Source organism: Python bivittatus, unplaced genomic scaffold, assembly GCF_059951505.1.
Source record: "Python bivittatus isolate LINGU-HERP-01145 unplaced genomic scaffold, Pbiv_v1 ctg000080_np1212, whole genome shotgun sequence".
In the NCBI taxonomy this organism is placed as follows: domain Eukaryota; kingdom Metazoa; phylum Chordata; class Lepidosauria; order Squamata; family Pythonidae; genus Python; species Python bivittatus.
The window spans coordinates 10,105,969-10,132,988 of record NW_028277035.1 but is presented as its reverse complement, the minus strand read 5'-3'; the positions used below and the strand labels follow the sequence as shown (position 1 = coordinate 10,132,988).

General features: G+C 40.8%; 1 protein-coding gene across 3 annotated transcripts in view; it reads right to left on the bottom strand.

Moving 5' to 3' along the window:
- The window catches only part of PIK3R5 (phosphoinositide-3-kinase regulatory subunit 5), a 57,824-nt gene that overhangs the window by 10,835 nt on the left and 19,969 nt on the right, over window positions 1–27,020 (bottom strand). The window contains exons 2-14 of one of the 3 annotated variants that reach the window (XM_015890587.3): window positions 18,128–18,240; window positions 14,092–14,192; window positions 12,073–12,141; window positions 10,877–11,015; window positions 9,047–9,116; window positions 8,527–8,701; window positions 6,803–6,977; window positions 6,643–6,726; window positions 5,563–6,295; window positions 4,757–4,907; window positions 2,301–2,426; window positions 1,453–1,581; window positions 536–629 (exon numbers count right to left, since the gene is read on the bottom strand). In XM_015890587.3, coding sequence (XP_015746073.1) covers window positions 536–629; window positions 1,453–1,581; window positions 2,301–2,426; window positions 4,757–4,907; window positions 5,563–6,295; window positions 6,643–6,726; window positions 6,803–6,977; window positions 8,527–8,701; window positions 9,047–9,116; window positions 10,877–11,015; window positions 12,073–12,141; window positions 14,092–14,192; window positions 18,128–18,227 — 2,146 coding nt within the window. In that variant the 5' untranslated portion in view covers window positions 18,228–18,240. Of the gene's footprint in view, window positions 1–535; window positions 630–1,452; window positions 1,582–2,300; window positions 2,427–4,756; window positions 4,908–5,562; window positions 6,296–6,642; window positions 6,727–6,802; window positions 6,978–8,526; window positions 8,702–9,046; window positions 9,117–10,876; window positions 11,016–12,072; window positions 12,142–14,091; window positions 14,193–18,127; window positions 18,241–27,020 lie in introns of those variants that run through there. The other 2 variants (XM_088133493.1, XM_025175881.2) reach the window with 2 other exon arrangements.

Genomic DNA, 27,020 nt, shown 5'->3' with positions numbered 1-27,020 from the left:
ACAACTGTTGCCATCACCTTCTGTGCCTCTCTTAGGGAAACTAAAATTGGCTCACACCACTGATCTCCTCACTTTCCATGGATGCCTGAAAGCAGGAGGCTGCCCTTTGGAAGTACTGCCTCCTTCTCCAGTACCTTACAGGATGTGAAGAAGAGTCAGAGTAGACAATCCGCTTTTCTACTTTCTGTGGTGAGCTTTTATAACTATTCCAGTGAACGGAGATGGCAGCAATGGAACTAGGTGGATCAGTGCTCTCTGTTCTCCCAGAACAAGACCAAAGAGTTGCTGACCTGCCTATCAATTGATTTAGTTGCAAAGGTCCTCTTTTATTTTATCACGTCAGTCTTCACCATGAGTTTCATGCTAGCAGTTGCTGAAGAGAAAACCCTTTGGTAGATCTCAGTCCAGTCTGAGTTATCAGGTTGGTTCTTCCCTGCAGGTGGAGCTTTGGCTTTTATCCTTTGCATCACTGAGTTTTTCCCCAGCCCCCAAACTGGGCACAAAGTGATCACACAGTGAGCCTCCTTTGCCTTACCTGAGGCTTTGATGGCCCGCGTGGCTGCTGAGTGGCCCAGCTCAAGGGAGTGGATGAAGATCTCAGTCCTTGTCTTTCCCCCAATGAAAGTGAGCTGTGAAATTCAAGGGGAGAGGCCATTTAACACTGCCCAAACCAAACCCCATGAAAATCAACCTCCTTTTTATCTCTGAGACCACTGTTTGCTAAAAACAAATTAATGGTTTATAGGACCAAATGTGGACCAGAACTACGAAGCCCAAGATTTAAATAGGCACATTCAAACAGAGGCTTTGATAGCATCATTGCAAAAAAGAACAGAAAGACTACACTTAATGTGTTGTTGAGGCAGTCAACTCTTCTGTAAATAGGCCATGGCAGAAGAAACCAGCAACTGTGTTTTGAGAAGAAGAATTAATCAGACAGCTGGTGAGATTTCTAAAATGGTTTAAGAACAAGGTTGGCCCAGGAGGGCCATGCCTTAGCTAAGGCATCCTCTCTTCTAATTTACAAGAAGCAAAGTGTGCTATTAGGTCTGACTCCAATTTCTGGAGCAAGGCAGTGCTGCCACACAGAGAAATGAGTGACTCTGCACTAAATCCTTCAATCAAAATTCTGAGGTGGGTTACTTCAGTGCAATGGAAAAGTCTTCTGCACTCAGGTTAGAGGGGTACACATGTGAGTGACAATTGTCTACCTCATGCTGCAAGTTACTTACATCTACCAAATATGATTGTGACAAAATGAAAAGGGTGGCCCAAGTCATACAAACCAAAGCTGGCCAAACACAAAACAGGGTAAGATATGCTGATGATTCCTTACTGGAGTGAAATTGAAGGTATTCTTGGCCTATTGCATGGAATAACAACCACACACTAATAACAGTTATTATTATTTATTGCACACCTTTACCAAGCCATAGTCTTTATCACGCTCACCTCAGCCTGATAGACTTGGAGTAATACGGGATGGGTAGCAAAGCGGCAGTAATAAAGAATCATATCAGCCAGGATGGGAAGTTGGGTGGCTGTTTCCTCTGAAGGCTCTCCCTCCGGCTTAGAGGATTGCTACAGACAGACAAAAAGTCATCAGCTTTCTCCTATCTAAACACAGTGGTTCAGCCATTTCCCCCACAGGCTCCTGCCCTCCCTCTGCCCAACAAGAATATCTCCCTAGACAAGAAAGGATTCTGAGTTTGTTTCCCCAAACATTCACAATTTTTTACAGAACATGTATAAGTGGGGAGCCTAAAGCTAGGAGGCTTTGCAAGTCAATGCAAAATAATACAAATTCAACTAAATAGGCAGAAGGTTTGATGTATTTCAAGTCAGGTGATTCTAAGCAACTCTGCCTCACACAGGGGCATCCAAGGTGCTTAGCATTCATGGGACCCCATGGCAAGAGGCTAACACATGTTAAGGGCCTTATTGAGTATATGAACAGGGTATAATTTAACATTTTTCCTCAGAGGTACACTGGAGAGTTCCTTTATGTTTCCATAAGCTGGACACTCAAAGGAGGGATCGTAGTAGGTCAATGGAAAGGAGATCTCTTCTCTGCTCTCCACTCAGACATTATCACAGTTCTGCCTCCATCTTCTCTTCGCTTTCTGCACGGCATCCCATGGATGAAGAGACCATTTCCCTTGACCTATTCTTTGGTCCCTTGATAGATTTCCAATCTATAGGCAGTGGTGAGCAAGGACAACGGTATGCCTGAATATGGGCCCAGAGTGTCTTGCTGCACAACATGATGCCAACTAAGCAATACAGAATTCAGCATGTACCTGGCATAGAACGTTGGTGGGGAGATTCATTAGCCCAAGAACATTGCGCTCGTACCAGGGATCCAGCATACCTAGATAGCATGAGATATCATTTGTGCTGCTCTCCATCCCTCCCAGACCTGGATCCTGAAATCAAAGAAACACATTTCATTAGCAGCCTTACCAAAGCATGGCCACAGTGTTCAGAGGGAACACAGTCACCCATTTCTTAGGACAGATGCATGCAAATCCTTGTTCAAATCTAGCTGGATTTGTTGTGTGAAGCATACAGTTTAACTCATTGCATTCACAGTGCAAGCTTCCAAAATCCAACACTTCCAAACAACTTCCTCATCTATAGAGATATTACACCGTGTAGTTATGAAAGTTACTGCACACTTGCTAAGGAAGTGTGGCAGAATTCTATACAAAGTTGCTCTTTGCTTCCTAGCTACCTCTTCCCACATTGCTGAACCCACCCTCCCAAAACGGGGGATGCACAGAAGCAAGCATGGCTTGGAGGAGGGATCAGCAGTGACTTCTATCACATTCATGCTTTCTTCTCTCTGCTGCCACCGAGCACAGATACGATGCTCTTTAAATGCTCACTTATATCAGCTGCATGTTTGTCATAAAGAGCCATGCTCTTAAGGTAGCCACCAAAAACTCATATAGCCCAGCATTCTGGTCCCACGCAAGCCAACTAGATATCTCTGGAAAGCACAGAAAAAGGATGTGAGTGTAGCACATATTTCCACTCACATCCTGCAGCAATTACTATATCGATGGGGATAAAAATCCAGCATAATTAGCTTCCTTTCACATAGTTAACTCTGTAAACCAGTCTAAACCTCTTCTAAAGCAATTCAAGTGGACAACTATCTTGACATTTTTTTGGTTGTTGAACTAGGTATTGCATAAAAATGTATTTCCTGACTCAGCTACACTGAACAACCTCAGTTCCAGCATAATAAGGAATGGGGCAAATCTCCCTGTTCATTTTTGCCATCCTGTGGATAGCTTTATACATACAATAATTTGGGATTCAGCCCCCACTCCAATCTTTCTTCATAGCAGAATTGCTCCAGCTCCTTAATAATTTCGAAAGGAGTTCCCTGAACCTTTTCCTTTAAGTGTAACAACTAGAAGTATACCCAGCATTTTGAGTGTAATCACAACACAGATTTCTATAATATTAGCTGGTTTTGTTTTTATTCCTTTCCTACTGATTCCCAAAATGAAATTTGCCTTTACATAACAGACACACCCTGGGTCAACACTGCCACTGAGCCATCTTGTACCAGCTTAACCTTCTTGGCTTAATCAAAGCCATCTCAGATATCATGCCATTCTTCGGTACGTGAACCTAGAATCTTTCGCCTCCATATCCATCACTTTAAACTGGCTTACAGTGAATGAGCTGTTTACTTATTGGGGATAATCACTTCGCTGCCCTCCAGTTTTGTGTTCTTCTTTTAATTAGCTTAGCAATGAAAAGTTACCTTAGCAATTAAAACATGCCCATCTCACAACTCATCTCTCTTTACAGATCATTTATGAATAAATTGAAAAGCAGTAGTCTTAATGAAAATCCTTAAGAGATAGCTCTCTTTCCTGTCTTCAGTTACTTTCCATTTATTCTGGCTCTCAGGGAGTGGGGTACTTATGGATGTGGGTTTTTTTTTTTTTTTAATGTTACTATTTCAGAAGAAGATTCATATCTGCTACGTTTACTTAGAAGTCTTTGCTGAGGAATTCTGCCAAAGCTTTGGGAAGCCCAAGTAAATGGTATTGATTATATCTCTCCGATTTATGTCTGTTGACATTGTCCAAAAACTCTATACATGCCATTATAGAAACCGTGCTATCTATTCTTCAGCAAGAATTATGCTTCTGTATGCTTACTAATTTAACCTAGTAATCTTTTTCACAAATTCCAGCTGTAATTTTCTGGATCCCTTTTTAAAAAATGGCAACATATTATCCAATTTCCAGTTCTTTGGTATAGAAAATGATTTTAGCCACATGGTATGTATTTTTGCTAGATGAACAGCAATATTCAAGTTCCTCAAGGACTACTGGATGAATTCCATTTGGACTTCATATAAACCAATAATTTTATAATAATTATAAACAAATAATTTTCAGCTAGCCATTAAAATTTAGAACTTCATCTCTTACCACCATTATTTGCCTGAATTTCCTGAAATCAACAGTTCATTTATCTTCCTCTCTCTCTCTCTCTCTTGCTCTCCCCCTTACAGGTATATCCCTACAAATACCTTCATGCTTCCTATATTATCCAGAATTATCCATTAACTTATCCATTATCCTTCTTCTACAAGGCCTTGCTATAGAAGGTTGCATGCACACACACACACACACACACATTTTGACCTTAGTTTAAGATGCAGACCTTATGCCATATAGTGTAACGGACTATAACCATCAGTACCAACTTTGTCCAGAATATTTACCATTGATCCAGAGGCATGTGAAGGAGGACTTCCTGGAGAAGAAAGAGGGTAAGTCAGTGCAAATGAGGTAGGATTGCTCCTCTTCACAGGGACATTAAAAAATTGCAGTCTACAGTACCGAGTTAAACAGGGACAGCTGCTTTCTTGAGATCTGTAGAAAAAGAGAATAAGAATACTTGAAGAAAAAGCCATGCACTGACCACTTGCTGGCAAACAGAACATGATTGATTGATTGACTGATTGATTGGATTTACAACATCCACCAATAGAAAAAAATGAAGTGTCCATGATAAAAACGAAGAGGAGAACATAATAGGCAAATCCTAACATATGCAGGATTACAACCAATGGCAACAACTCATAACTCAAAGGCTTTCCAATATAGCACTGTTTAAACCCAAAGAGGGACTGCTACCCTTGGAACTAATGGAAGTTTCCAAATGGTCTTCAAAGGCAGTTCTATATCAAGTACATTGCAGTGGTCCAGAACTGAAAGATACAATCCTCTTGTCAGACACAGTAGGTACTGAAAAAGCATAGAGCCTATTTCAGATGCCCCCCTTTTTGTCACCTATTTGCATGAAAGGGCCATGAATAACATAAATGGCACATGCAATGACATAACACAAGGCTTCAGAAGAAATCTTACTGAGGTGAATAACAGAGAAGCAAAGGTTACTGGAACACTGGTCCTCTAAATACTATGGAGGGGTGGCCCTGCACGCTCAGGGCTGATACTAGCAATAAATTCCTTGCTTTGAAAAGGGCAGAAGAGAAGTTATCAGGAACCACTTTCTCCCACTTACTTCAGACTACTATAAGCCCGGGCCACTTTCCCTGAGATGCGGTCAGAACCAAACACAACCACTCGCAGTGTCGAGATCTTTGTATCCTCATCACAGCTCAGAAAGGGCCTGCGTTGGACAGAAGTGTTCTGTGTTATGTGGCTCTGCAAAAGTGTGGCACTCAGCATATGCTGTGGCAGCGACTGCGCCCGTCGGGATCGTGCAGGGATGCGGTTCTTGGCTACAGGATTGCAAAGACTCTCTGCTCGGCGTAGCGGCAATGATAATGAGGCTACCTCAGAAACGTCTCTCAGATCTCTGCCCAAGATCATCTGGCTCTTGCTCTTGAACAATTTGTATAGCCTGTTGCTCAACCGATGCCGATGCCTGTGTGACACCTTTTCCTCCTTCAGATCTAAGCGTCCTGTCAAATCAAAAGAGTTGTCATCACTGTCTTCCACATAGCCACTATCCATAGAATCTTTCAGGCTGGAGACAAAAGATTTCAAGGACTTCTTAGAGGCCAAGGAGAGCTCAGAGTCTTTGGAAAGAGCAGAGATGACAGACACTCGTGAGTCACATGGGTCATCTTCTGACAATGTTGAGTACATAGAGTCATTGGTGACTGAGGCAAGGGTGGACAATAGGCAATCTTTTTCTGCAAAACAATTATCAACCTCCTCCTCATCTTCATCCTCCAAAAGAACTGGTTTTGGATAGTCCATTTCTTTGTCTAGTACCTCATTCAAGATATCTGTAAGAAGGAGGAGATACAAAATAAGATGGAACAAGAATCCTAACATAGTTTAAAGCAGCCTGCTTTTGTGGGACAGCCTTCAAGATGCCATTTGTCTATGAGTTCTGTCATACCCAGGAAGCAGAGCTATTAATATTAGTAGTTTAATTAATCAGATAATATTAGACTCTACTTTTATATATGCTTTCTATACTTCTAAAACATCAAGATCAGTCTTAGGTTTAAAGAAGTTGGGCCCAAAGCTCCTACTTTATTTCAGTCAGGCTTACCAAATCATCCTCCTTCCCCTCTGAAAGCATTTATTAAGTTGTGCATATAAACTGGTCTACACATTTTAAGCTTACCAAAATTATCCTTATCCCATCTGTACACATAACAGCGGGCAACAGGGATAGGGATCACACGGAGTTTAGACAGCTGGGCTTCATCTGAAGAGAGAAGTAAACACATTAAGAGGTAATAGACTATCCATTAGGATAATGGAGTATAAATATATACACATACCTGCCTTCGCTTTCCCACCTGTTATTTCAGGTAGCCCTGCTGTTCTTGCAATCTCAAGCAAGGCAGATTCCAGCTGTGCCCTGGCAGTAGAAGGATCATTGCTAGTCAGAACTGCCATTTCTTGGGCTTCTGTGGTTTTGGTGAATATTTTCATGAGTTCTTCTGCAGTTTTCAGCTGCAGAGAAAGAAAATAGTATGAGATTTATTTGGCAGCTACTTCAAAAATAAAAGCTACTGCAACCTGAACAAATGTACCACAGAGAAATGCTTGTTGCAGTGATTCACTGCAGCACCACCACCAACAAAAACCATTTATTCTAGGGTGCCCAATTCCAAAAACAACTCTGGGTAACTTCACAAAATTAAAAAGAAAAAAAAAACCCAAGCCAATATATATTTTTTAAAAACTCACACACAATTGACTCAAAGGAACAATGAAACAAAAACAAAAACCATCTCCCATTCCACCTCAACCTTCCAGACACCCCAACTCAAGGCCTGAGAGAAGAGCCACATTTTTAGGGCTTACTTCACGGCAGATAGGATGGGGAGATGCTGTTCCAGAGGACAGGCTCTGCACCAAAGAACGGCCACTTCCTGAATTCTGCTAGATGACACTGCTTAATCGCAAGCCAACTCTGTCTGATTGTACAGGATGGACAGACACGATGGGTAACAGACAGTCCCTCAGACAGCTAGGCCCTATGCCAGTGGGCTGTACAGGCAATAACTAGCACTTTAAATTGCACTGGGAAGCTTACTGGTATATCAGTGCAGTTCACGAAGCAGAGATTTATAGTAAGACCTGCCGATCACTGATCAAGCTGCTACACAGTGGACCAGTTGTCACTTCTGAGTAGTTTTGAAGGGAAGCCTCATGTAGAGCTCATTGCAATAGTCCGCTTGAAGAAGACCAAGGCATGAGTGATTATAAGGGAGGTCTCTCAGTCCAGGAATGGGAGCAAGTGGTGCACAAGTTATATTTGTGCAAAGGCCTTCCTGAGCACAGCTGCCACCTGCTGCTCAAGCAGGAGCTAAGAGTCCAGGAGATGCCCAGATTGTGCACTACTGTTGAATGAGGGAGTGCTGCCCCATTCAGGACCAAGGATGGAAAGTTCCCAGAATAGGCCAAAGCATCCACAGCCAGGTTTTCCCAACATTCAATTTGACCCCGTTCCTCCCCATCCAGATACTGACAGCTTCCAGGCACCAAGACAAAACTTTGACATCACTTGGCCAACAAGAGGTCAAGATATATAACTGAGTATTATCCACATACTGATGATATATGACCCTGAACCAATGAATGACCTCTCCAGTGGCCTCATGTGGATATTAGAGTGTTGAGCCCCACTGCACCTCACAAAGCAAGGGTGTTGAACTTGACCTCTTTCCCCCACCAACACTGACCATGGAGAAAAGAGGAGAAGCACTGCAATACTGTACTTCCTACTCCTATTTCCCCATAGTCAGTCCAGAAAGATACCATGATTGATGGTATTGAAAGCTACTAAGAGGTCAAGGAAGGCCAGGACAGGTACACCACCCACATCCTAGCTCCACTACTGGTCATCGACAAGTTACTAATGCTATCTCCATACTAAGTCCCAGCCTGAAATCCAACTGAAAATAATTTTATTTATGTATTTGGAACATTTATATTTCTTTTATTAATAGTAATATGAATAAATAAATCAAGGCCTAGGCTAGAGGACTTTCTTTACCTTCAGGATTTGACGTAATTTTTCCAGGTTGCATTTGGTCCCAAAGTTAGCTTGGTACATGTGCTCCAGGAGTGTCACTAGTAATGTATGTTGAGAGTGCTCTGCAGTGCTTAGCTTTTCAGCCACTGATAGAAATTCCTCATCAACTTCTGAAGGGTTCAACAATAGGACTGTTCTGAGAGAAAAAGACAGGGAAACAAGCAAGCTGTTAATAGAGGAGAATACATGTAGCCCAGGGTTGAACTGTGGAGTCCTTGGAGACGATGTTACCTAGTAGGGTAATGAAATATCTGCAAGCAAACAACCAAGCTCAGAGAGCACCAAGGACTCCAAAGCTGTTAATAGCCCATCCAAGAAACAAAGCTTCTTTCCCTAAGGATAGTCTTTCCTAAGCTGGTGTGCTACAGAAATGTTATGCTAAAGGTGATGGGCATTATGTTCCAAGTAATCTTGAGGATATCAGGTTGAGAAAGCTGCGCTAAAAATGTACAGAAAGCCATTATGAGAATGTAATACTTACACAGTGGAATTCTCACAGCCCTTTTGAGGTAATCCTTGCTCAGCTTTAACGAGCCTTTGAAATGAAATCCCTGTAAAGAAAGAGAAGTGGTCAGCCAAAGCAGTACCATCAGCTAGCTTTCACCTTACAAAGCAGGACAGTGGTGATGATGGATGAACAACCAGAAGCCAGTGTGCTGTGTGTGTGCCCATACCATCCAGAAAGTATACAATTTGACAGTAAGAACACTGAAAATTGAAGGCAAAACCATCAAGCTTCAGCAGCAGTTTTCTGCCCCCTCACTTTTTTGGTTTATGAAAATGAACGAAATAGATCAGTTAAATACTTTCAAAGCTTAACATACCTATTTTTCAGTTTTAACACATACATCTATGTGCACCATGACCTAGACTGTCTTGAAAAGCTAAGCAAGGTCAGACTTGCTTAGTATGTTATCAGAAAACATCAGGAAATTCAGAGCTATAGGCTAGACTGGGAAGTCTGGAGAAAAAGAAAAATCCTGAAAAAAGTCTTCAACTTTGCAGAACTCACCCAAGAGCCAATTTGGAATGAGAGAGGGACAAACCGCTTTTCACAGTCCTGAGAAAGGAGGATGGGAGTAGCTGGGAGGAGGGCTTAGGAGGAATAGCCAATAGGTTTACCAGCTTCTGGATGGCTCCCACCCTGATAATGTTATTAAAGACCCAGCTATTCTTTTAGTCTTTGGGCAGAGTGAAGGTTGAGCCCCTGCTGGATAGATTCTGTGAGGAGGAGGTTATATGTTGATTTTGGGCCACTCATGATTTCTTTTTTGTAACTTTCTTTTTTAACTTTTTAATCACAAGTTGGGTAGCCTATACATTGTATAAACAAACAAACAAACAAATAAAATTAGCCACTGTCTGAGGTGGCCAAGCCACTTCAAATGAACTAGTGGTAGGGTTGACCTTGAAATCCCTTTCTTAACTATAAAACAGAGGTACTCTAATATACTCAGAATCACTGTTCTTCATAATTGGCATTATCATCACTGTTGCTTCTATGGAAATGCATGCTAACCTGATCCAACTTAGATGATGAATAAAGGAAAATGAGGGAAATGACGAGGTTACGCTCTGCTCTGTTGCTAACCTATCTCTACGCAGCTAGAGATCTCAGTTAATCAAACTGGACTGAAGACATATTGGAAGAATGGAATAGATTCTGAGATCACATACCACATAAATCATAATGTCATTTATTAGAATTTGGCTTAGTTATTGCAGGAACTCAGTCACTGACAACACAGGATCATTTATAAGTATTTTTTGGGTGCTGTTGCTCAACCAAATCCACCAGATTGCATTACCTTCTAGCCCATATTTATCCATCTTGTCCACAAAGGTAACATGAGACCTTATCAAATACTGTACTGAGATCAAGATTTGTTCCCTTAGTCTATCAAGCCAACAATCTTACAGAGACTCTTGATTTATGTATTGCAGCATTTGCATACAATTTCAGCCAACCAGCAGATCCAGGGTTGACAAGCAACTACTCTAATCACATAGGCTGGGGAATCGGGGGAACCATCCTTTACAATGTTATTTCTGCTGCAGAGAATGCTGATAAAGGTCCCTTTTGGCAGCCTCCAATTGGCTAAAACTATATTTGGGACAATAACACTTTCATGCTTTCTATTTATTCAATTTATTATGTAGGTCAAGCATCCATGACTAGGAAGTATAAATGTATCAACATTCTTGAAGCAGCCATATCTTTGACCAACAGCTGTCTTCTCAGGGAAGTGTACTAAACTCAGTCAGTCTCAAAAAAAAAAAAATAAAATCTGAAGATATCTCAGATTCCTACCTGGGGCTTTGAGTTCATTGTTGATAAAATTAAGTAATTCCCGACAGATATTGCAGTACGGCACAGGCCAGGTGAGAAATTCACGGTATATCCTCACAGCTCTTAGAAGCAGATCAGAATCTGGAGCAAAATGGGGGACCTAAGGAGAAAATAAAAATAAAGGCATTTCAAAAAAGTGCATCGCTTGAGGACAAATAACACATGGAACCCATGGGAGATATCAAGCATGAGCTAATGCTACAAATTTACCTGTTTAACGTCCTGTCCCCAATAAAGTTGCATAATAAAAAGAAAAAGCTCCAAGGGGAAAAAGAAAGGAAAGAAAAAAAAGGGGGGGGGGGAAACCCTCCATAACACAGTAGAGGAGAATCTGATGTGCATTTTCTCTCTCATCTCTCTCTCTCCCCCCACCCCTACTTATTTATTGTTGCCATTTGTAGCCCTCCTTGTAGCCCATCCTTCTTATCTGGGTGGATAAAAAAACTAAATAGTGGATAATAAGAATCATCAATAAATGTCACTTAATAAAATGGTAAAGGGGAGGGGTGAAACAAGTATGAAAAAGTTCTACAATCTACAAACACAGTTTCCTCAACCCATATTTATTACAATGGCCACTCCTTTTTAAGAATTCTCAACATACTCAAAATACTCTTTGTTTTTCTCGGCATGTATCATTATTTTAACAATCCTTTCATTTTTTTTTTTCCTGTTTACATCCTTTCTGAAACATGCACATTTTGGTATCTCATATATAGTTCCACCTAGAATATCTCGTCTTGAACCCCTTCCTTCTGATTTTTATTGAGGACAGATAGACACAAAGATGGAGAATCAAGACACTGAAGGCCTCAGTCTTGTACAGGACACGTGGTCATTGCCTTGCTTTTCCAGCTGACCTCATCTCTCCCTGAAGCCTTGATTAAAATAAATATCTGGCTTGCTACTGCAGCCAAGGTTTCTCTGATTACTGTGACTTCCTCAAGCAGAACTTCTAACTCTGATGGTATTGTATGACACATTTCCTTTATCGTGCTTCAGCAAAAAGAGGTGGTCCAGTGGTAATCACCTACAGCACACCCGCATGACAGATTAGGCCCTCAATCCCACCCGTTTAGAAAAAATCAACATGAGCCACCATCACAAAGGCCTGACTGCTAAGATCATGAATTGCAGGCTTTAAGCTCCAAACTTACATACAGGACAGCTGCACTGAAGAGCAAGGCCAACGGAGAAAAGAGATTGTAGTCACATTTCTCTTGGACCTCCATAAAAAAAGAAAAACAAGAGAGAGCAGAAAATGAAAATATAATCTGGTAAACTACTTAAAATAAAATCCATTAAAAGCAATATATATCTCACTTTGCATGGATTTACGCATTACACTAAAACAGATTTCATAATATAATTTGTTGAATAAATAATCAATGGGCTTACACATTGTCTTAACCTGCAAGCAATGGTTTATACTGTGCTAAACCACAAACCAGTATCTTTGTGGTTTACAGAGCACAAGAGCTGGCTTCACACATTGTTCCAAAAACAAACCAGTGTGTTGTGGTGCAATGTGTGGACCTGGACTGTAGGGTACTTGTTCTAGTGATAAGTCATTTCTGAATGGTGATTCTGAGTTCTGGCATAATATCCAACATAATTGGTCAGTACATCTTTCCGATGGTGATGTCAGCTAGAAAAAAAAAAAATCACATTGTAGTAGATACTACAGGCAAGTGAAGTGATGCCTTTTGCAGAAGAAACTTGCCTTCAGATTACAGTGGCGAACCTGTGGCCCTTCAGTGTTGTACACTATATCTCTTGCATCTGTGTCCATAGACCATGTTGGCTAGGGCTGAGAGGAATCAGAATTAAACCATACTGTGAGGACCAAGATTTTCAGTGCCTCTTGTAAAGGTATTGCTAGAACAGTATGGCTTTATTTAAAGAAATAAAGTCCAACATTAAAAAATGGTTCCAACCAAGACTAAAATAATATCAGCAACAGTATCCTAACATTTAAGAAAAATGCATAGCTAGCAAAATGGGAAAGAATAAATAGCATCACCAAGAAGTACAAAAGTTTAAACTGGATATCCAAAACTTTATAATATGAGCTACAGGGGAAAAAAAGTTTGGGGGTTATAGATGTTAGAGTTCAATAGATTGGTGAGGCACCAGGATGGAGAAGGCTGAATTGAACAAATGCAGCATTGAATGGCATGCCAGGAGCTCCATTCAGAAAGTTCTGAGTGAGGTTAGAAGAAAAACTAAATTTGATTTAATATGATGTCCAATGAATTAAAATTACAAATATTTAATAGGACTACTTCCAAGTCATTTATTTAATATTTTTCCCCATGCCATAACATGATAATTTGGTTTAAAAGGAGAGAGAGAGAGAGAGAGGGAGGGAGGGACTTTGTTTTATTACCTACTATCCAAATGTGACTTTTTATTAAACATGGCCTTGTACAGATGAATGGGAAATTTTCTTTCTACGGATTCACACCTGTGATTTGCGCCTGTTTTATGCACTCTGAACCACAACACTATTTTTAAAACACAAGAAACTCAAAATAGCTGGGGCAAGGCCTCTATTAAAGAACCAGGAAGTCATAATGACTGACAGGAAGAAAAGGATAAAAACAAGTATAGTACATATCAAATGGACTCACTGGAATTCACTGATAAGACCTTGTTTCAGAATCATGACAAGCTCCTTTTTCTAGGAAGTTGGAACCTCTCTTTTTGACCTGCCCATTTCACAAAAACAGGTAAACACTGGAGAAAAGGGGAGGGGGTCATTCAATCTTTGGAGCAGCTGTTGATGCCTATAATGGGACAATAGCTCCATATCAAGAGCTGTTATTAGAGCAGGATATATATAAAAAAAATCGTCCTGAGTCCCACCTGACCCAGCCCTGGACTTTAGCTGCTGTTTCCAGCACAGCAGAGAATAGAACGGATAGCTCCAAACTACTGTAGTTCCTAACATCTCTTAGTGAGACCAGGTGTCTCTCAATAAAGATGGAATCAGTTCCAAGAGGGATTCAGCTAGGTAGATGGGTAATCTCATTAGATGGTAGTCCATAAGATGAATCAAAGTTCCCTTTTGTGGAGGGTTCAACACATGCAAAACAAGGTGATTGTACTGTATGAGCAAGAAGGTGGTTAATAATCAAATTTTATTATCTTTCCCATCTCTCCCTTTGTTGTACCTCTTGAGTCTTCTGTAGGATTTTCTCCAGGAGAATGAGGTAGTTCCCTGCATCACGGCTGACTAGCTCCTGAAGACTCCAGCAGTTCAGACAAAGCCCAGCTATTAGGAAAAGAGGAAAAACAATTGCAGTATATCCAATCATACCACAAATTCAAGAGTACATCTAGTCTTTACTGAAGAAGTCTGCTTGCCCACCAGATTTTTCAGATGGGGGTACTGCACATACATTGATTGCATTCCAGAACATGGGATCAGATCTTTTGCCCTGCACATATCAAGCTGGCTACATATACTCATTTATACTATACGAACTCACAGCATATGCCCTTGTTAACCTGAGTCTGTATTTCATCTGCCACTCAGAGCAGCAAATCAAGCATGCCAGGTGAAGACAGGATGGGCCAGACAAGGGATAGGAAAAGGCTATCCTGCCTCTTGAAATCATAGCGGGAAAGCCTTTCCCTATATTCAGTAAACAACACAGTCCAAGGTAAAGAACATGACAAGAAAAAAACAGGGGCAACTCTTATTATACTAACCACTTTTTTCTTTGTATTTTAGTTTATTGTTGCATTTATATTTAGACTTGTTCTTGGAGGAGGGACAGAAATCAGATCAAGTGGGAATCAGAGACGCAAGTTAAAATCCTCATTCAGGTATGATGCTCTGGAGATGATCTGGGGCCATCCATTGAACGACAGGATTGTTTTGAGAATACAACAGAAGACATATATATGCCATTTTGAAACATGTATAATAATAGTAATTAAGATTACCACTCGGACCAATTACTGATAACTTAAATGGCAAAACAGGATCAACCTGGGTATCAGAAAGGCAACTATGATAATAAAACCACCGAGCCGGTCAGTGTCTCTTTCATAAGTTACTTTTGAACCTGCCTCAGATTTAGTGTACTTCTATGAATTATTGGATGCTCTAAATCCAATAACTCATAGAAAGTAATTTAAGATGCTGCCCATTGGTTCATCTAACACAGTATTGCTATATTGACTGGCAGCATCTTTCTAAGATTTCAGGTAAGAGTTTTTCCTATCCTAATTGGAGGTGCCAGTGGGCAAAACAGGACCTTTTTCTGTAAATGTGCTTAAGGTGTCAGATAACACATTGTGAGTGCAGCAAAATGTATAGCTGGGTGATAATGGGTGGCAGAATCCATGTTGCTGCAGGCTGATACAGTGGGGGAGATATTTTTTCAGAATGCGGTACATTCTTCTTAGAATCACGTCCTTCAGCAAATGTTAAATCCTTAACTTGGCATCTGTGGTTAGCATTTCCTCTCTCAGTTCTTTGTCAAATAAGGGCTGCTCAAAGGTTGCAACCAGCAACTGCTGAAACCATTACTGGGAACTGTAACTATTAAGGTTCCACCCATGAGTAAGACATAAGCAGGCCAACATTAAAGCAGACAATTAACATGAGAAATTGCCATAGATGGCAGCCAGGATATAAAATGCAAGATGGTACATTATGGAAATAACTGACAATCACATGTAAAAGTGACATTAGAAATATGATGCAGAATTCTGTACAGCATGTGCAGAAATGGCAAAACCCATCTAAACCCCCTTTAGTCTGTTGAGGGTACTCTGGCACATTACCTTAAAATGCCCAGAATGTTTTCCTTCTCCTGGCCCACACTTCTTTTTTCAATACTAGGCTATCCAGTTGGCTTGCAGATCCCTTCAAGCAACAAAAGTCTATTCTAGGGAATTCTGAGAAGCTTTAGCTTGACCAGAATGAAGCAACAGGCCGGGGGGGGGAGGGAGGGGTGCCACCTGCTAATTAGTGACACAAGTTTCCAAGTGGAAGCAGTAGAGGAATCTTCTCTTTCTATTCCTGTATTACACTAGGATTGCTTGCTATTGGAGAATTCTTCTACAAGCAAAAGGTTCTGCATGTATTTTTCTACATGTACAACTCTTTGCATTCTACATGCAAATGCAGAAGTATTCAGAATTGCTTGGTGCTACCAGACATGGGCAGCCAGTGTAAATTATTAGGGTGCAAGAGCATGAATGTACAAACATCTAGGAGTCTCTCTTCCTCCCAGTTCCTTTTCTCTGCTTGTCCTCTTATCATACATTATCTCTTTCCCCTTTCTATTAGCTGCACATGCACCTGTAGATCCTGTAATATAGGGCTCCAATCTGACCTGCTTCTCATTGTGTCTATATCAGTAGTGGGCAACCTATGTCCCACAGAACATATATGGCCTCCTCCATCCACTTTATGGGCAGCCCCAGAACCTCTCAAGATCATGCCACTGCAACTCAACATTACACTCCTAAATTCAGCAACCACATCTTCTGATTATATCTGAAGAAGTAATGAACAAATCTGTTACGTTAAAGCCCCATTAGGCTTACTACACCTACTTATTTTTAAAAACAAATGAATGGACCCCACATCTTCCAGTGGCCCCACCTCATCACTATTATGCACACCTGCAACCCTCAGAGACCTATTTCAAAAAAGAAACACAACTTTTAGGCAGTAAAAAATTTGCCTACTCCTAGTTTACACGGACTGGGGATGTGGAACGTAGATTTGGAGGCATTTGCATTCAGCAAATATAGGAAACACAAGGAGCAGGGAAGAAAGAAACTTGCCAGAGTGAGGAATCTTCTTTTTTCAGTCAAGGGGCATTGAGATCAGAAAAAGTTGACTAATGTTCAGACATTGCTATTCATAAACTGTATTAAAAAATGGTAGTGCCTGAGCAAATGGTGCTGGATTTCCATCTCCTAAAGCTTTGGAAATTTAAGTTGGGTTTCACTGATGAAGAGAACAATATTAGACTATCCTGCAAAGGAAGGCAACACACCTGCAGCAGGAGAGATGGAAGGACAGACATTCCTGCTGAATGTTGCCCAGCATTGCCTTCCAGTGTCAGTACTTCATGGGGATGGGAAGGATTTCCTTGGAAATGCCCAGGTTTTGGATTAAACTAGGGTTGTTGCATGCAGCCTTCAGGTAGAAGCTTCTCTCCCTGCTTTTGACTTCTGTTAGTGGTGAGGGTTAGCAAGTATGCCTGAAAAAAATAGCTGTCTAAGGGAATCAAGGGAAGGGAAATCAAGAAGAAATCCAGCAGCTTTGCTATTTCTAGACACTTCCTTACAGTGAAGAATTTTGTATAGTATTAGTCAACAGAGAAAAATGGAGCAGGAGGCTACACAGGCCTGTTCACCCATCATCTGGAAGCTCAACAAATTATCTCAATAGCATTCATATTAAATACAAAATCTGAAGCTGTGGGACCAGAATTTCCATTTTCAAATGCATTGATAATACTACCACATTGCTCAGTGGCCTTCTGGCTTCTTTTGAAGGAACTACCAAAATTCCCACCACTAGGGTCCCACTTGTAAATAGCATTCTCCTTGCTATTCTAACCTACTTTGACTCCCAAGGATGTTTTGCCTGTGGAACTAGTCTTTGTGGTGACCTTGTTGCTACTGAAACTTGCAGCATCACATGACCAGAGCTCAACACAAAAATTCACCAGTGATACTAGAGCAAAGTATCTGAGCACACATTCAGTGTTTACCATATTCCCCAAGCTCTCAAGGAGACATTTTTACTAGGAGGTTATTGGTTAGGCTCTCAAGAACTTTAACCTGCAGTAGAAATGGAAGAATTGTGATAAGGAGAAGTACTAATAGTAGTTTGTTATTTAGGTTAACATGCACATAAACCGGTATCATAGGAGGCACATAACTATTTGGAAAGGGGGTGTACAGTTCAAAGCCCAAGGGCCTTATGCATCCTATGAAAGCTTTGGGTATGATCCGTCCTCCAAATTGTCCCTAAATTCTACTTTTGAAGAGAAGGAGAGATAAATTAATTCATACCTGGGGAGTAATCAAACTCACTGTATATTTTTATTGTTTTACAATACATCAATTTTAGTTTTCTCCCAAGCCAGCTTTTGGTTTGCAGCTCCAAAAGTCAGCTGTGGCCCTGCACAGCAAAGCCTGCACACTGCTGTCCTAGAAAGTAATTTTACTTACCTGTCCATGTACTAGCAGAAAATGTGCTTTTGCTAAGGCCATGGAGGCACCTCTCCAATGCATGGTGGATCCTGTCCTCTGTACACGTTGTGTGCTGCATTTTATTTCATCTCCTAAACAAGATAGATTCATTAATTCAGACCTAATTGGAATAATCCACCCCCAACTTTTAGCTGGTTTCTTGGTTAATCTGCCATTACATTCCGCCCTTGAGATCCACACAACTTCCTATCTAGATGACTAGCATCTCTACAACTCTGCTATCAAGACCAACTTTTCTCAAATTTGACTGCTGAATTGTCATGTTGCTAGATGGGAAAGAGAACCCTTTGTTACTGAGCAATATGGAAAAAAGTGATAAATTAGGATAACTTGGAGTGATTCCAATGCTGAACCAAAACAGGGAAAACATTCTCTTCCATTTTTCTCTCTACAATTCTTGGTAGAAAGCATTTCAAAAGCAAGAAACTGCATGAAAGCCACAATTGTTGGCTTCCTATAAATTGAAAAAGTGTTTAAGATGAAAGCGGGAGGGTGGGTATGGTGCACCACCAAGCTGCTATGCTCTGACAATTTAGCTACTCATTCAATAAAATTGTTGTACACTAGGGATTCATACATTGAGGACCTAGAACTGCATTTCTTCTTCCCTACCCAAAACCTTGGTACAATTCCTGGAGCCCCACTTAAGCTTACTAGGCACTTTTTTTCTCAGACATGTCCTCCATTTCAGCTCTTAAAGCTCCATCCCTCATGTGTAAACATACTGTCAGTGTTTACACATTACTGTGATTCACAGTCTAGGTTAACCTGCTGTATAAACTAAGCCTGAATGGTTAGTTTATGGTTCAGTGAATAATGCAGCTCAAAAATAGTGTTACTTATTCAGTATATTCACACTATATCACACAGGTACATGGCATGTTAATATAGCATGAATGGGCAGATACTAATAAATAGAGCCTGCTCTCTCCAGGTCTCTTCTTTTAGGAAACTTCAGATATTATAATTAAGGCCCCATTAAATGTTGCCACTGAGTTATAACTTTTAATATAAAATGTATGAAGTGATTTTAACTTATGTACTGTATTATTAAAGTCTGTCACGATTATTTTTTCTCCCCTGCTCCCAACTTCTTTCTCTTGGCCTAACCTACTTTTTGGAAGTGTGATCCTGTGCCTGAAAAGGCTTAAGCATTTCTGCTATCAAGCAGTGGGTGAGATCTCCATTTTTATTTAGACAGCAAGGGTACAGGCAATAATTTTAACAAGTTCCAAATAAGGGATTATTTAATGCCACTATCGCTACAGAAATTTGGGGTCAGACAGACCCTTTGGCACATTTACCTACCTGCTAGGAAACCATGGAATCACAACTGTGACAAGAAGCCTGAAATCACCTGTGGATGACCTATTTTTCTGAATCTTGTCAGGATCCACCTTACCAAAGCATTATCAACAACTTGTGCCTTTAAGCAAAATGCCCCTCAAAGTCAGAAGAAGTTCTAGGACAAGCAACACATTTCACAACCAACACATCTGGGGTGGCTTTAAACGACTACTAAAAAAGTGCTCACTTCTGGACAGAATTGCCACTCTTGAAAAGCTTGGCTACGGAAGAAGTTATGTATACCCAAAGACCAGGATTAAATGAATACCAAATAGAAGACGAAGAAAAAAAAGCAGAAGGAGCTCATCCCCAAATTTCAATGTCTTAATTACGTTTGGAACAAATGTCATAAGGGAAATGATGACTGGATAAGGGACATGATTCATATCCTGAACATGGCCAGAAATAGTATTTTCTAATGTCAGCTCTTTACAGGATACCACAAAGGGCCATTAGCGGAAGAGAGGTGATTCCTCAACTGGCCTGAGCAAACAGAAGTCTGACCAGCCTCAAACTTGGTCTCTTTTTCAATCCCTGATGGTGTAATCAAGAACTGTCAACAGCAATAGAAAATGAAGAAAAGCCATTCCCGTAACTTCAAAAGCCACAGGGTACAGATTCAGCTTATGTCATAGTTTCCTCACATGATAATGGAGAACATTAGAGACTCCCTGACTTCATGCAAGCTTAATGCAGATTGTCTACGGCTGTCAGCTTCACAGATTCCCTGTACATTTAACCTCCAAGATTTGCATGAATCCTCTGGACTGTCGTTATGCATTGGGCTGGACTGAGATGTCATGTTGACAAAGGATGGAAATCTTTGAGGCCATTATTTCAGGAGAAAAAATAATTTGACAAATGGTCAAAAGACTACAGGCAAATTATATTCAGCTTTCAGCAATGTCATTCCTATTCCCACTTGGTTCCATCTCACCCTTTCCCAGATGTCATTTGGAAGATGCCTCTACACACAATTGCAATAACAGCAGGGAAGGTAACCAATATTCGCCACTCCACATCATCCCTTTTCAAAAACTGCAGGATCAGCACAGATACCGCCATGTAAATATTTATAGTCCCTCTGTCCATATTATGATATCATGATTCAGATATTTTCATATGAATCAGTTGTTCAGGAATCTTTAGCTGCCTTAGAAAGCTGATGCTTTCAATATTTTAGTCAGAATACTGTTGAAACTGAGCATGAGCCTTGAATTAACTCTCAGCTGAGCCGCTTGCAAGCTGGACTCTAAACTTATTCAGGACTTGGTGAAACTTCAGATTCTAGGTAACAAAGCCAGAAACCTACCTGCATACTTCAGGAAAGAAAGCAAAGCAAACACACTTCTCAAAAGGAACTAACTCCAGTTACAGAAGAGCAAGAGGAGTGTCCCTTATAAGAGCTCCCTCACAATCTCTTTCAATAGTTTCAAACATTTTCGGTGCAGGCTATGTTGGCACATTCTTGTGCAATTTGTGCTCCTGTTTTTCCTCACACTAGAAACTCTGGTCTGCCTGATTTTTGCAACTTCTGGTTTATGATTGGGCTCTGGTTTGACCTTTTGTCCAAAGTTTTACTTCTATATTCTGTTGACTTTGCCTATCAGTGATACACAGATAAAAACATGCAGTTTTGGGTGGGACAGTTATCAGTATGAGACATACAAAGTTATGAGGCCTAAGATTGGCTATCAAGCCACATGGCTTTTATACTTCAGCAGCAGAGCCTTCCAGAGCTGGGATGAAGGGATGAACTCTACCAATTCCTTGAAACCTCACAGAGCGTTTCTTCAGTTCTACTACCAAGTCAGTTCGGAATTTGGTGGCAACAGGTTTCCCAACCAGTTTCTCCTTGCAACACGCAGGGAGGATTTAAACGTTTAACAATCGCCTGCTACAAACCTTTGCTTGGCTGCTAAACTAAAGGCAAGTGACACCACTCTGACAGCAAATGGCACCTTTCCCCAGCCTAGTGATTCCTGGCTGCTTTAGCAACTTGCCTTCTGCTCTGCTGGTGCTGTTCAGTCCAGAATAAAACCGCTGTTATTTATGATTTAATTGAAAATCGGGAGCCTGACCTAATGTTCATAATGTGAGGTAGGTGCAAGAACAGGGGGGAATTAACCTCTCCTAGCTGTGGTCTGCTAGGTACTCACTGCACCATGAGCATAACCTTGAGTACTGCAGAGTGGGTGCCACTGTCATCTATAGAGATTCCCTTTCCCTCTCCAGACTTCTTGTTCAACTTAGTTCCAGTCTAGGGTTTCTGTATTTTATGCCAGGAAATTTAGGAAATTAGGGTTTCTTCTGGTAAACCCCCAACCCCAAAGTCCATCAGTATTCCAACATGTGCTGAGATTGTACTAGGGGACTTCAACATACGCACTGAAGTAATTGGAGCAAGACTCCTCAGGACTTCATGGTTCCCATGATAATCATGGGGCCAGCTTAACATGACATCAATCCAGCATAAATGGCAGAACACATTTTGGATTCGATTTTCTCAGTCAAATATAAGAATGGTGATCAAGAGGCAATTAGATAATTTCCCATTTGCAACAGGTCTACCCTAAGAAGCTACTGGATTCTGAGCAGTTTTCCTGTTATAAGAAACTAAACAGTGTCCTGCTGGATCAGAGCCCTGGCCCATTTAGTCCACACAGTTGTCAATGGACTGCACAAGGAAGCCCATTAGTTTCCCAGCAGATGACCTTCAGCAGCAGTCACACTGCATCAAGGCTAGTAGCCATAGGTCCCCATGACTTCCCTGAATTAGTCCAACTCTTTTTTGAAGCCAGCCAAGCTGGTAGCCAGCACCACATCTTGTGGTAGTGAATTCTAAAGTTTAATTACAAGTATGTGTTGTGCAAAAAATATTTTCTTTTGTTTGTGCTGATTCTTCCAGAAATCAGTTTCTTGGGTGACAATTTTGGGAAATACTAGAGGGGAAAATAGCTTCTCCTTGTCCATTTTATCTGTACCATGCATAATTATAAGATAATTATAAGGCCAATGCTCCTGTCAACATCTGGTCAACCTACTAAGATGACCTGGGCCATTGAGTGATGGCTACTAATCAGCCTCTCCCTTTTTGCACTGGCCGAGCACCTCTTTGTATACATTTCATTTGAGGATCATGAAGGAATAAGAATGATGGCAAGTGAAGAAAAGCATTTGTGAAATCTGATTGAATGGGAGTTAGAACCCTTTATTAAATCTATTCTGTAGCAATTAGAGTTGCACCTCTACCTTTTCTTCATAGTGTTATCTAGCAGCATTTTTCTAGATGGTGAAAGGCTGCTCCAATTTTGTCCTTAGAGATAAAATGGCATGCTGTATCCATTTTTCAAATAACTTTGGAGATGAAGTATCTCACTAAGATGCTTCACTTATGAAGATCTTTCTCTGATGCATTAGTTTGGGTGATTGTATATATGATGCCTGATTATGTACAGGAGATTCATTCATTCATTTGTTCATTCATTCATTCGTTTTATATGGCCGCTCATCTATCCAAGAAGATCTGGGTGGCAAACAAAATAAAAACAGAGAATTTCATTGTTGCCATGGTGGACATGAACTCCCAAGCTGCCTCTGACTCTGGGTTGAGCGAAGGCAGGTTGAAGTGCTCCAGCACTATAAGCCTGAGAAACCCCACTGTCAGTTTGGCCACAGAGTCAAGCAGCTCCATCAGGGAAATGGTTGTCCAGCAGGGAAGTGGTTGTGTAGCGGGGGTTTGGTACACAGACAGCAATTCCATTTGATCCCTTTGGCCCAACTTCACAAACAGGGTTCTGCAACTGGTAATCTGCAGAGCAGTGCTTCAGAAAGCCTCCAGAATCTCCTGGATGACAATGGCCATGTCCTCACCCCTATCTTGGAGTCTTGGCTGTGCCACCCCAAAACCTGGCTGGGTGCATTTTCAAGACATTCTTGGCTTATTACATCAAATGAGAAGGAAATATTTGGCTGGGTACAGTAGACTGAAAATTTACTGAGAGTGGGGGTGGTATCAGCCTCTTTAAGAGAAGTAGTGATTAGGTTACTCCTGAAGAATCCTGACCTGGGCCCAGATGATGAAGATAACTATGGTCCAGTTGCCAGCACTGGAAACACTGGAAAATGTTCCTAAGCAAGTGTATGCTAAATAATTCCATGACCTCTTGTATGAAGCTGGTTTTTAATATTCATTTTCATCTGGTTTGAAGCTTGGTTTTGAAGCAGAAATTGTCATTTACCTTGTGATCTCCCAAACTTTGACAGCAAGTCCCCATTCTTTCTGGTTTCTGTAAAAGCATCAATGCATCTTTTCAGCCATGGAATTGTGCAATAGTAATTATGTTACATTAGCACAGAATAATTAATTCTCATTTTAATAATGCTTTCCATTCATTTGTTTCCTTATTGTTGACTGCCTAGATTTTTGATTGGGGGAAGCAAATATAAAATCTACAAAGAAAGAATGTCAGTAGCATGAAATATTACTAAATTCCAGCCAAAAAAGGTCAGATGCTGCTTCCAAATCACTTCAGAAAGTAATACTCTTGAGTATTACAAGTGAGACCTCAAGATGTTATGTGCATGTGCAAATCAGCATTAAGAAAGAGGGAAGAAACATTTGTTTCTAAGCACGCTAAAAAATGGTTACACCCGCCCAAAGAGCCACAGAAGCAGGATTCTGAAGATAAGAGGCTTATTTACAGCTCACCTGTGGTTCACAAAGGAAGAGGAAGGGCAAAAAGGTATGGTTAGATTCTCTGAAAACAATTTACCACAAGGATCCAAAGATACCAGATTTGATAAAGATCTTTTTTCACTGCTCAGACAAGACCAGCCTACCCACTGAAAGACAACTGTGAAACTTTTTTCTTAATGGACCAGTTTTCTTTAAAAAAATGTGGAACAAAAAATGAAAATGTCAAGCTATGCTATTATTGAAAGCTTGTGGTGGCAACAGGATGTGAGGCAACATAGTCAACTTGTAAAGAGCTGCCCAGCTCAGAATAACTCCTGGATAACTCAGGATTTAGGCGATAGGTAACAAATCAATACTGAATTGGAATGTCTAAGGTTCTAAAAAGCACTGACTAGAAAGTCCTAATTCTTCTCTCATCTAATGAGCAAAGGATTCCAAGTAAGATCTTGACGTCTCCTATCATTGCATATGGAGGAGACACATTAAATAAACATATTGCCAAGCCACTGATGTTATTTTACTCATAAAGTAAGCTTTAAAAAAGATGTAGCATTTTTAAATTAATTTTTTAATTTAAAATCCCTAATTTGCCTAATCAAAACTTTGTTAAGAAACATATAACAACTCCTCTATATTTATCCATAACAATGCCAGCTTACTAACTTGGCAAAGTCTTTTAGGAATCTTATTTCCACTCCATATGATTTTTAAAATGCTCATGATTAATGCAACTCATGTCTGATTTCCTGTGCTATAGATTTAAAGAAATGTTTCATTTTCATGAGGTAAATCAAAACAGGAAACATAACAGGAACAAGACGAAAGCTAAGAAATAAAATTTTCATTGCGTGTCCTCTTACTAGAAGAGAAGATAAAACAAGTAAGACTGCAAGTCCACATTGTAATTAACTGCATTAGTTTAGCACAAAGTTGGTGCCAGGGACCATGTAATATTTTGTGGGAAAGCAATGCCTGCAGTGGACTTGACAATGATGAGATCAAATATGGATGGTGGATGGTGTAGGGTCCTTTACACATGGCTGAGATCAGGACTGAGTGGGTTTCCCCCCCCCCCGGGTTTGGAGGAAGGGTTAGTTGTTGGTATAGGGATGACACTTCTGAAAGAAGTCCTCAGTGTGAGAGGAGGAAGAAACTAGATTTAATTTAAGAAACGCTGCCTCAAGAATGAAAACCTCACACAAATAAAGAGAATTATGGTAGATCCATCCTTCCTTCCTTCCTTCCTTCCTTCCTTCCTTCCTTCCTTCCTTCCTTCCTTCCTTCCTTCCTTCCTTCCTTCCTTTCCCACCTCAATCTTATATACTACAGTTAAAACAAACATAGAAGTGATAAGAATAACAAAACAGAAAATTCTACATACTTTGGGGATGATTGATTATCCTTGCTACATACATTGGGGAGGATAACCAATTCAAAAGAATTAAATAATCAGGATAGACTACCAGGGAATAAAACATTACAGCCTACCCCAGATCCTGCTGGTAGAGCCAAGTTCTCACAGCTTTATGAAAGCCTTATAGGGTTAGGGCCATTTGAACATCAGGAGGGATGCTGTTCCATAGGGCAGGGGCATCTAGAAAGAAAGCATGCCTCCTAAGTCCCGCAAGGTGTCAACACTTTACCGCGACCTAGAATGTGCTAACCCTACCAAATCTTTCTAGGGAAACATAGTCCTGAAGGTAAATAGGTCATAAGCCATGTAGGACTTCATAGATGACCCCCAAATCCCACCGATGCAGCTTGCAGAACAGAGATGTTAAATAGGCAAACTGAGGGACAATTGTAGCTTTCAAGTGGTCGTCAAGCCCCATGTAGAAGGTATCACAGCAATCCAACAAAGAGGTAACTAGGGCATGAGTTGAAGGGCCTCCCAACCCAGAAAAGAATGTAATTGACAGACAAGATACGTTTGTGAAAAGGCCCTCCTGGCTATGACTGCCACCCGCTTGTTGAGCTGGAACCAAGAGTCGAGAAGAACCCCCAAATTTCACGTTCTTCCTGGGGAAGTGCAACCCCATTGAGAATTAAAGGTTGTAAATCCTTGTAACCAGAATGCCCTTGAAACCAGGACCACTCCATCTTGCTAGGGCTGACCTCCAGTCTGTTCCTCTCCATCCATACCCTTACAGCCTTCGGATATTGGGGCAAGACCTCCACAACATTGTTTGTCCAGCCCAGAGTCAAGATATAGAGTCGAATATCATCTGACCCTGTGTCAATGGATGACCTTACCCAGTGGCTTTGTGTAAATGTTGAATAAGAGTTGGGACAGCATCAAGACCTGTGATACCCTGCATAGCAGGGACTGGGGCTAGATTTCTCCCTGCCTACAACAACTTGAACCAGCCCCAGAAGAAGAAGGAGAACACTACACTGCCCCCTATTCCCAGCCCCCAGAGATAGTCCAGAAGGATCCCATGACTAATAGTATCAAAGGTCAATGAGAGATCACGTAGAATCAGGAAGGTTGCATGATCCCTATCCTTGTCATCCATAAACACAGTCAACACTATTTCAGTGCTACACACAGACCTAAAGTCCAACTGAAAAGTGTCCAGATAATTCACTTCTTCCAAGGCCTCCTGGAGTTGCCTTCCATGACACAGATCATTTGGCTTCACTGTCACCAGCTCTGTCATTGTTCTTTGATGCAACTTCACAAATTCATTGAATTAAGCTGTGATGATAAACATACTGCAGAAAGAGTGTTCAAATCAAGTTCCAGACCCCAACTTCAATGTAGCTTCTTGAAAGCCAGAATGAGCAGAGCAGAAATTATATCAG